The following is a 10,418-nucleotide window of genomic DNA, read 5'->3' on the forward strand; positions in this document are numbered from 1 at the left end:
TGCGGATTTCACCTGCGGATTCCTATTGAGAAACAGGTGTAAAACGCTGCGAAATCCGCACAAAGAATTGACATGCTGCGGAAAATACAACGCAGCGTTTCCGCGCGGTATTTTCTGCACCATGGGCACAGCGGATTTGGTTTTTCATATGTTTACATGGTACTGTACACCTGATGGAACACTGCTGCGAATCCGCAGCGGCCAATCCGCAGCCAAATCCGCACCATGTGCACATGGCCTAATTCTAAAGGTATGTGCACATGCTGCGGAAAAGCAGCAGTTTCCCATGAGCTTACAGTTCAATGTAAACCTACGGGAAACAAAAATCGCTGCACAAATGCTGCGGAAAAACTGCACGGAAACGCAGCAGTTTACATTCCACAGCTTGTCACTTCTTTGTGCGGATTCCGCAGCGGTTTTACAACTGCTCCAATAGAAAATCGCAATTGTAAAACCGCAGTGAAATGTGCAGAAAAAACGCGGTAAATCCGCCATAAATCCGCAGCGGTTTAGCACTGCGGATTTATCAAATCCGCAGCGGAAAAATCCGCAGAGGACCAGAATACGTGTGCACATCCCGAAACCCTAACCCTAGCCCTAACCCTACCCCTAACCCTACCCCTATTCTAACATTAGTGGAAAAAAAAAATTTCTTTATTTTTTTATTGTCCCTACCTATGGGGGTGACAAAGGGGGGGGGGGGGGGGTCATTTATTATTTTTTTTATTTTGATCACTGAGATATAATCTATCTCAGTGATCAAAATGCACTTTGGAACGAATCTGCCGGCCGGCAGATTCGGCGGGCGCACTGCGCATGCGCCCGCCATTTTGGAAGATGGCGGCGCCCAGGGAGAAGACGGACGGGACCCCGGCAGGATCGGTAAGTATGATGGGGTGGGGGGGGACCACGGGGGGGGATCGGAGCACGGGGGGGAAGGGAATCGGAGCGCGGCAGGCGTGGAACGGAGCACGGGGGGGCTGGAACGGAGCACGGGGGGGGGGGGGCTGGAACGGAGCACGGGGGGGGGGTGGAACGGAGCACGGGGGGGGTGGATCGGAGTGCAGGGGGGTGATTGGAGCACGGGGGGGTGATTGGAGCACGGGGGGAGCGGACAAGAGCACGGGGGGGAGCGGAGCACTGGACGGAGGGGAGCCGGAGCAGTGTACCGGCCAGATCGGGGGGCTGGGGGGGGGGGGGCGATCGGGGGGCTGGGGGGGGGGGGGGCGATCGGTGGGGTGGGGTGGGGGCACACTAGTATTTCCAGCCATGGCCGATGATATTGCAGCATCGGCCATGGCTGGATTGTAATATTTCACCCGTTATAATAGGTGAAATATTACAAATCGCTCTGATTGGCAGTTTCACTTTCAACAGCCAATCAGAGCGATCGTAGCCACGAGGGGGTGAAGCCACCCCCCCTGGGCTAAACTACCACTCCCCCTGTCCCTGCAGATCGGGTGAAATGGGAGTTAACCCTTTCACCCGGCCTGCAGGGACGCGATCTTTCCATGACGCCACATAGGCGTCATGGGTCGGATTGGCACCGACTTTACTACGCCTACGTGGCGTCATGGGTCGGGAAGGGGTTAAAATTCCCACAAATGCCCCGAGCCTATACACAGTATACAACCAGGCCATCAGAAGGTCCAAACACAGGAGAGCTCAGAAGTTTCCAAGTGAGATCCAGGCAAATGAATGCATAGTTGGAAGTCTACATCTAATGTTGATAAGTTCCAGCAGGGTTACGGTAGGTACTAGTTCTCCTTGCGGAGGTCCTGTTGGTAAGGGTTGGGCAGTGGCTTACATAGGTAGCAGGTGACATTAGGGAAAGTTGTCTTCTTTCAATAGGAGAGCTCGTTTACATGTGTATAAAGCTTATTCGCTGCATGCCAATTAAAGAATAGTTAATTGCAATTACCCAGCAGGTCGAGGGGAAGCAGAGGTGCTTCGCAGAGCGCTGTCATGCCGAGGGCTTACTGCATCTCCTGGATGAGGGGGAATAAGGCTTTTACGAACAGACAACCTGTTAGTGGGGAACAAAACAAAAGGAGATTTTTGTGTACTTACCGTAAAAACTCATTCTCTTAGCCTCTAATTGGGGGACACAGGACCATGGGTGTTATGCTGCTGTCCACTAGGAGGCGACACTACGCATAATCGGAAAAAGATTAATCGTGGCTCCTCTGCAGTATACACCCCTGGACTGCGTCAGCCTTCTCCAGTTTTGTGCAAAAGCAGTAGGAGGAACATGAAATGAATAACATAACCATGCCTATAAGAGGGCAACTATGTACGAGCTCAATCAAACAATATGACAACTCGACAGTAACAACGGCCCGGAAGGGCAACAGGGTGGGAGCTGTGTCCCCCAATTAGAGGCTAAGAGAAAGAGATTTTACGGTGAGTGCACAAAAATCTCCTTTACTCTGTCGCGTCATTGGGGGACACAGGACCATGGGACGTCCAAAAGCAGTCCCTGGGTGGGAAGCAATGGACGAATATTGTGCAGACAGGCCGCTACACTTGGGGCACCACCGCCTGCAGAACACATCTACCCAGGCTCGCGTCCGCTGAGGACTGGGTATGAACCCTGTAGTGTTTAGTAAACATGTGTAGGCTAGTCCAAGTGGCTGCCTTACACACTTGTTGTGCCGAAGCCTGGTGCCGAATGGCCCAGGAGGCCCCTACCGCCCGTGTAGAGTGTGCCGTAATATCGGCTGGAAGAGGAGAATTCTTAAGGCGGTAGGCATCTTGTATGGTGGATTTGATCCACCTGGCAAGGGTAGCTTTGGAAGCTGGCAGACCCTTGTGGCTGCCTTCTGGAAGAAGGAAAAGAGAATCAGACCTCCGGAAGGACGCAGTCCTAGACACATATATACGCAATGCCCTGACAAGGTCAAGCGTATGCAGAGCCTTCTCCACTCTATGAATCAGGACCGGACAAAAGGATGGCAGTGAAAGATCCTCATTGAGGTGGAAGTGGGACACAACCTTCGGAAGGAAGGATGGGCCGGTACGGATAACTACCTTGTCCTGGTGAAAAACCAGGAAGGGCCGTCTGCAGGAGAGTGCTGTCAGTTCAGACACCCTGCGTAGTGAGGCGATTGCCACCAGGAAAACCACCTTCTGGGGTAGAAGGCGGAGCAGGACCTCCTTAAGGGGTTCGAAGAGTGGTTCCTGTAATGCTGTCAGGACCAGGTTGAGGTCCCACGTTTCTAGTGGTCGTTTGTAGGGGGGAACCAATCGGGAAACCCCCTGAAGAAAAGTCCTTACTTGCGGCTTGGTAGCAATGCGCCTTTGAAAAAGCACTGAGAGGGCTGACACCTGGCTCTTAAGCGATCCCAGGGACAGCCTGGCCTCCAGACCAATTGGAGAAAATCAAGAACTTTGGGTAAGGTATAAGGGAGTGGAGTCTGGCCACGAGATTCGCACCAGGTAAAGAAAGCTTTCCAGGTACGGTAATAGATCTTGGCAGAGGCTGGCTTCCGTGCCCTGATCATGGTTCCAATGACGTCCGGCAAGAGCCCTGCCTGGGTTAGAACCCAGGTCTCAAGGGCCACGCCATCAAATTGAGAGCCCCTGAGTTCTGGTGGTAGAACGAGCCTTGTGATAGATCGGGGCGGTCGGGGAGACGCCAGGGGGCGTCTACTGTTAGTTGTACGATGTCGGCGTACCATGTACGTCTGGGCCAGTCCGGTGCGATTAGGATGGTTGGAACTCCCTCTTGCTTGATCTTCCTCACCACCCTGGATATCAGGGGGAGAGGTGGAAAAATGTACAGAAGCTGGAACTGGGTCCAGTCATGAACCAGAGCGTCTGCTCCGAGCGACCGCGGATCGTGTGTTCTGGCCATGAAGTTGGAGACCTTAGCATTGAGGTGGGATGCCATTAGGTCCACATCCGGGGTCCCCCAGCGATGCCAAATCTGACTCTCCCGAGTCTATTCCTTGTTGGCTGAGGAAGTCTGCTTCCCAGCTGTCCACACCTGGAACGTGGACCGCCGAGAGAACCGACCCTGTGTCCTCAGCCCAGTGGAGGATATTTGACACTTCTCGCATCGCCTGGGTACTGCGGGTCCCCCCCTTGGTGATTCACATATGCCACAGCCGTGGCATTGTCCAACTGTATTCTGATGTGAGAGGCTGCCAGTAAGTGATGGAAGGCCCTCAATGCCAGGATGATGGCACGAATTTCCAGGATGTTGATGGGCACGGTCGATTCCACTGGGGACCACTTGCCCTGTGGTGTAGATGCACTGCACCCCAACCCGTCAGGCTCGCATCGGTGGTCAGAACCTTCCATTGACCTGTGAGAAAGGATTTCCCCTTTGCTAGCGAGGTTGGCTTGAGCCACCAGTGCAGGGACCTCTTGGTTGACGACGTTAGCCGGAACTCCCTGTCGAGAGAGAAAGGGTTTTTGTCCCGGTACTTGAGGATGGCTAGTTGGAGAGGCCTGAGGCGAAACTGGGCAAATGGGACTGCTTCTATTGCTGCTCCCATCCTGCCGGGGACTCTCATGACAAACCGGAGAAATTGAGGGGGTGCGAACTCCTAGGCGGAGAGCCAGTGCCTTGTCCTTGGGAAGGAGCACTAGACCCCTGGAGGTGTTGAATAGCATTCCCAGGAAGGTTAGAGACTGACTCGGGGTTGGTGATGACTTTTGTAAGTTGACTAACCAGCCCATGCGACTCAGTGTCGATTGTAATTGAGACACTGAGCTTGCAGTCCTTGAAGGTGGGAGCCTTGATGAGTAGATCGTCCAAGTATGGAACGACTACTATGCCTCTGGAGTGCAGGACGTACATGATGGCTGCCATGACTTTGGTAAACACTCTGGGAGCCATGGCGAGTCCGAAAGGGAAAGCCACGAACTGGTAGTGGTCCTGGTCGATTACGAACCTGAGAAACCTCTGATGGGCAGGTGCAATCGGTATATGCAGGTATGCATCCTGTATGTCTATGGAGGCGAGATATTCTCCCTTCTCCATGGATGCAATGATGGACCGAAGAGACTCCATGCGGAAGTGACGGACCCGTACATATTTGTTGAGTTGTTTTAGGTCCAATATGGGCCGCACACTGCCTCCTTTCTTGGGGACTATGAATAGATTGGAGTAGAACCCTCGGAAGCGCTCGGCCGTGGGGACCGGTACTATGACTCCTGCTTGAAAAAGCGGAGAGACCGCTTGTCGGAAGGCACAAGCCTTGGCTGGTGGTTTTGGGGGGACACAAAGGAAGAATCGGTCCGGTGGGTTGGAGGTAAACTCTATCTTGTATCCGGAAGACACTAGTTCCCTGACCCACCTGTCTTCTGTAATAGGCAGCCAGACTTTATGAAAGAGCAAAGTCGGCCGCCTATGGGTGTGGTGTCTTCCGGAGTCCGTGAGTCATGATGATAAAAAAAGTCTGAGATTTTCCTCCTCTGGGATTAGACTGGGCTGCTTTTGACTGCCGGGTCTTGTCCGACCTTTGCCTCGACCGTGAGAAGTCCCTGCGTGGGGAACGCTTACGATTTTGTGCTGGACACGAGACGGACCAGCCTGAAGAATTCTGAAAGGATCGGAATCGAGTTTGGTTACGCTTCTTGTAAGTGCGTTTAGGTTTCAGTTATCCACCTCTCGTGTCTCCAGCCACCTCTCGTGTCTCCCCTTTTCCTCATAGTTTGTAAGCTTGCGAGCAGGGCCCTCATTCCTCCTGGTATCTGTTTTGAACTGTATTTCTGTTATGCTGTAATATCTATTGTCTGTGCGAGTCCCCTCTATAATTTGTAAAGCACTGCGGAATATGTTGGCGCTATATAAATAAAAATTATTATTATTATTCTATTCAGTTGGGGAAGAGAGGTACTCTTACCCCCGGTGCCGTTGGATATCATCGTGTCCAACTGTTCACCAAAAAGTTGCCCACTGAGGTAGGGGAGGTGCGTGAGGGACTTCTTTGAAGCTGCGTCCGCTTTCCGTTCCCGCAGCCAGAGGATACGTCGAATTGTGATGGCGTTTGATGCTATCCCCGCTACACCCCTTGCTGAATCCAGAGCTGCATGAAGCATGCAATCTGCTACGACTGCTATTTGAACCACTTGGTCCGACATCTCAGGAGCAGATGCTTGGAGGCCAGCTTGTAAATTTTTGGCCCAAGCCAGAAAGGCCTTGGCAGCCCAAAGTGAAGCGAACGCAGGAGCCAGGGATGCCCCTGCAGCCTCGAAAATTGAACAAGCCATGCATTCTACCTGCCGGTCTTCTGCGTCCCTGAGGGTTGAGCTATCTGGCAGTGAAAGGAGGGTCTGTGCTGCTAGTCTAGAGACTGGGGGGTCCACTTCGGGTGGGTCTGTCCATTCCTTGGTATTCTTCTGTGGGAAGGGGTACCTCGCCTCCAGATATTTGCGATTAGCGAATTTTTTCTCAGGCTGTGAGAGCTGCTTTTTAAGGATTGCCTTAAACGCTGGGTGGTTAGAGAAAACCTTAGGCGGCTTCAGAGGTCCTTCGAAGGAAACCTTGTGTTCTGGGGCCTCTGGTGGCGGATCAGAAATGTCCAGCACCCGATGGATGGAAGAGATTAAGTTCTCAACTTGCTAGGGGGGATTGGGATCAGGGACCCCTCCGTTTACTTGTCTGAGTCGGAGTCACAGATGCCTTCCGAATCCAGTGTATCACTGAGGCGTCCCCTGCTGGGTGAGCTGGGGCGGAGGCCTTCTCTGGTTTGGGATTGCGGAGATCTGCATTGTCTGCCCCTGGAAGGGGACGGTCTAGATGACCTAGTGCTATGGGATGACGCAGATGAACGTGACCTGTGGGTCCGCTTGCGTCCTGACCTAGACGTGGATGTGCCAGGGTCATCCTGTACCTGAATCAAGCTCTCCCTTTGCTGGGTAGCGGTCATAGCCGAGGCATGACTCTGCAGAGCCTGAAGCAATGTGGAGGTTAGGTTATCTATAGACTGCGTCATAGATTGCGACATCTGAGTGACCCATTCGGCGTGGCATTAGACACTGAAGCATTGGCAGGGGTCTCTTGGGGCTCTCACACTGTAGTCTGGATGCAGTCCTGGCAGTGCGGGTACGTGCTGCCACTGGGGAGAGCGGTCCCGTAGGCTCTGCAGAATGCATAATAGCAGTCCTGCCAGGTTCTCTTGGACCTTGAGCCCGGCAGAGTGCAAAAGGGCTGGCTATGCAGAGGACCTTACAGGGGTAGCTATGCAGAGGAACCTATAGGGGAGCCTTATAGGGAATAGGGATTCACAGCCGAGTAAAACAACCCAGCTGTGATCTTACCCCACCAGTTTGCTCCTAGGTCCAGCGGAGAAGAACCACAGTCCTGTGCCCCCCGGAGACTGGCTGGCCTCGTCCTGCTGACCGGGAGATGCAGGGTTAATCCTTGCTGCAGTAGAAATGGCAGCGGAGGAGAAGAGGCAGGGGGAGAAGGGGGCGGAGAGCTGAGGAAAAAGGCGGCAAAGCTGTGTAAAAATGCGCCCTGTCTCGATCCGCCCCCTAATGTGACACTGTAGAGTGTCATATTGGTCATCCAGGGGGCGGGCCGGGGGGCGGAGAGGAGGCGGCGGCAGCTTCAGCTAGGCCGAAGCTGCGGCCTAAATTAGATGCCTGATGCCCAGAAAAACTCCAGGCCGGCGCGGAAGTCAGGGAGGGGGTCGGATCTGAACCGGCCCCCCCCCCCCCTCCCCTCCCCCGGATTTAAAGGCAGTATAGCGGTGGGGCTATAAGCGGAAGGGGGGGGCCCTGTGAGGGGTCCTCCTGAGGCAGTATAGAGCTGGTGCTGCCGCAGATACAGGGGCGCAGGGAGCCCGGTGTCTCTATTGTGCCATGCCTGCCTGCACTCCCCCCGCCCCGACAGGAGCCCGCAGCTGGGCTGGGGTCCCTGGATGCAGGCGCATTGTGCTGGCCCATTGCTGGAAACTGCAGAGTGCTGCCTGTACAGGCCCTACCTGAGGCGTCTCAACCTAATGCCCCAGAGGGGGATTAGGGAGGGTGCTGCTATGACCTTCAGGGGGCTTCATCCTCGCCTCGACCTCAACCCAGAAACCAAAAGGAATTGTGGAAGGAGGGGGGTTCTCGACTTCGAACCAGCACCCGAGGGACTGGGGAAGGAGCGACATAGGGAATAGCCATCTCGACTTCAATCGAGCACCCCGTAATAGGGGGCCGAGGAAGGAGCCATGCCAGGAGTCTCACAGGAGACCCACTTTTCTTCATCTGTAATCCGTCGGAAAAAAACGGAGTAAAAAAATCTTAGGTGTGCCTCCTATGCGAAACTAAGCAAAAACTGGAGAAGGCTGATGCCATCCAGGAGTGTATACTGCAGAGGAGGAGCCACGGTTAATCTTTTTCAGATTATGCATAGTGTCGCCTCCTAGTGGACAGCAGCATAACACCCATGGTCCTGTGTCCCCCAATGAGGCGACAGAGTAAACAAACAGGTATATACATGGCAACAAATTCATCATGATATGGTCATATATCCAGCAGAGGATACCACCTCCCTATTACCTTACCCATCAGTAGCAGGCTTCTTGCGTAAGATGCTAGGTCGTGGCGAGGAGCCCTGGGCAGGGGCACTACCAATACCCGGACTTTGATTGTGACCTTGCATGACTGTAGCACCGGCAGGTGCAGTAGTGAAAGCACTATTTAGGGGATTGGCAACTATTGTGGCTCCTTCTGCAAGAACAACTAAAAACACGAAAGGAAAGGGAAAAAATAATTAATGTAAAGCAATATATTCTACCTAATCACAACACACATAGCAGGGACTATGTAATTCACGTACAACAGACAAATGTGCGTCTTGTAGTCACACTAAAGACGGGTTTCACTTGAAAAAAGTAAAGCAGTTTTAACAGAGAAAATGCTATGAGTCTTTAAAATAATGAGGAAACTAAGTCATTAGAAAAGACAATACCAGAAGGCTTTGCATCACTTGAGGCTTGCTGAGAGTTAACTGAAGGGGCCGGGACCCCCTGAGTGGTGATGGACCCTGCAGGATGAATTCCTTGGCTGCTGATCGGAGGAGGTTGGATTCCCTGGGCACCAATCGGCGTAGCTTGGATTCCTTGGGTACTGAAAGGTGTAGGCTGCATCCCTTGTGCGCCAACTGGTGCCGGCTGAATTCCTTGTATGTGACGAGTGTGAGATGTGTCCACGTTTATCAGCTGCATGGGGTTCAAATGGACCGTGGAAGCCACAGACTGGGCTGTGATGGCAGAATTTGGAGCTTGAGCTGAAACTAAAATGTAAATGCAAAGATTATTCTACACGACTGGTTCAGTTATACATCATTACGGCTAACAATTCATAAAAAGCATCCACTGGTCGCAATTAAATAAAATCCCCTCTCCCATATGTACCAGTCTGTCATTGTTTTTTTTTTTTCACTGTAATATATATTTCTGTATTGTATGTGACCCTCCCACACCATGGAATCAATGGAGCTCTAAAAATAAATAATAGTAATAAGAAACAATGGAAGCTACAATTAACTTAGAATCTAGCTCCTTAGAAGCATTTAGTCAGATGTTGATGACTTTATGATTAGGGATTTTTATCACTTTTGTAGAATATTTTAGACATTGCAGGATGCGATAAGTTAGAAAAAAAAAAAACATTCAGGTCAAACGACAGATCTGTGACCCATCTGAAAGTCCTGATGTATGACCCGCTGTTTTCCACGTACTAACCTGGGTATTGGCGAATGGTAGATACAGAACTTGTAATAGGAGTGTAAGTGTGAGCAGCCAGCGGATAGGCAGACTGGGGATATGTGGGTAGAAAATATTGCAACTGCACTGGTACAGGCGGCCTGTGAAAGGAGAACAAAGGAGAGAATGAGTTTAAAATATGTTACTATACCAATGGACACTTGATAACATCCCCCTCACCAAGACCAAAATAATTAAATCAGTGTTTTAGGAAGTCCAAAAGTCTGAATGTTATTGGACATTTAAGTAGAAGTATTCATTACAGTTAGTATCAAGTAGAGTTGAGCAAAAAGATTAGTAGGAACCAGGTCCGACCGCCACATCTGATGTCACAGGACTAGAGCCTTACAAACCTTCCCCAACTTGCCACAACATTGTTGTGGCGTGACACATGAATGACATTGGGCTCATTGACCTGGAGATGTGCTGGAGAGGTCTACAGTTAGGCTGGAGTCACACTAGCAATTTTAAAATCGGTCCGATTTTGATGCAGAAGAGTCGGACAAGTGTAATGCGAGTCATGTGTTTTTCATGTGAGTACAATCTGATTTTTCATACCTCGCATCCGATTTACATCCGAATGCAGTGTGATTGCTATCCGACTGCAATGCGATTTTAACATGAGCTTTAACATAGAGAATGTCTGTCATTTACACATCATTTTGAAAGGAAATATTCTTACAAAAATTTCATGTGCAGCGTACAGTA

The 10,418-nt window shown here is 51.6% G+C and overlaps 1 protein-coding gene across 8 annotated transcripts in view; it reads right to left on the reverse strand.

Moving 5' to 3' along the window:
- SAP130 (Sin3A associated protein 130) overlaps positions 1-10,418 on the reverse strand; it is a 109,665-nt gene that overhangs the window by 36,327 nt on the left and 62,920 nt on the right. For all 8 annotated transcript variants that reach the window (XM_069727686.1, XM_069727683.1, XM_069727689.1 and 5 more), the window contains 4 exons: positions 9,690-9,811; positions 8,915-9,238; positions 8,508-8,685; positions 1,922-2,026 (listed from right to left, as the gene is read on the reverse strand). In XM_069727686.1, the coding sequence (XP_069583787.1) occupies positions 1,922-2,026; positions 8,508-8,685; positions 8,915-9,238; positions 9,690-9,811 (729 nt within the window). The remainder of the gene's footprint in view (positions 1-1,921; positions 2,027-8,507; positions 8,686-8,914; positions 9,239-9,689; positions 9,812-10,418) is intronic.

The sequence above is a fragment of the Ranitomeya imitator genome, chromosome 5, assembly GCF_032444005.1.
Source record: "Ranitomeya imitator isolate aRanImi1 chromosome 5, aRanImi1.pri, whole genome shotgun sequence".
Lineage (NCBI taxonomy): Eukaryota > Metazoa > Chordata > Amphibia > Anura > Dendrobatidae > Ranitomeya > Ranitomeya imitator.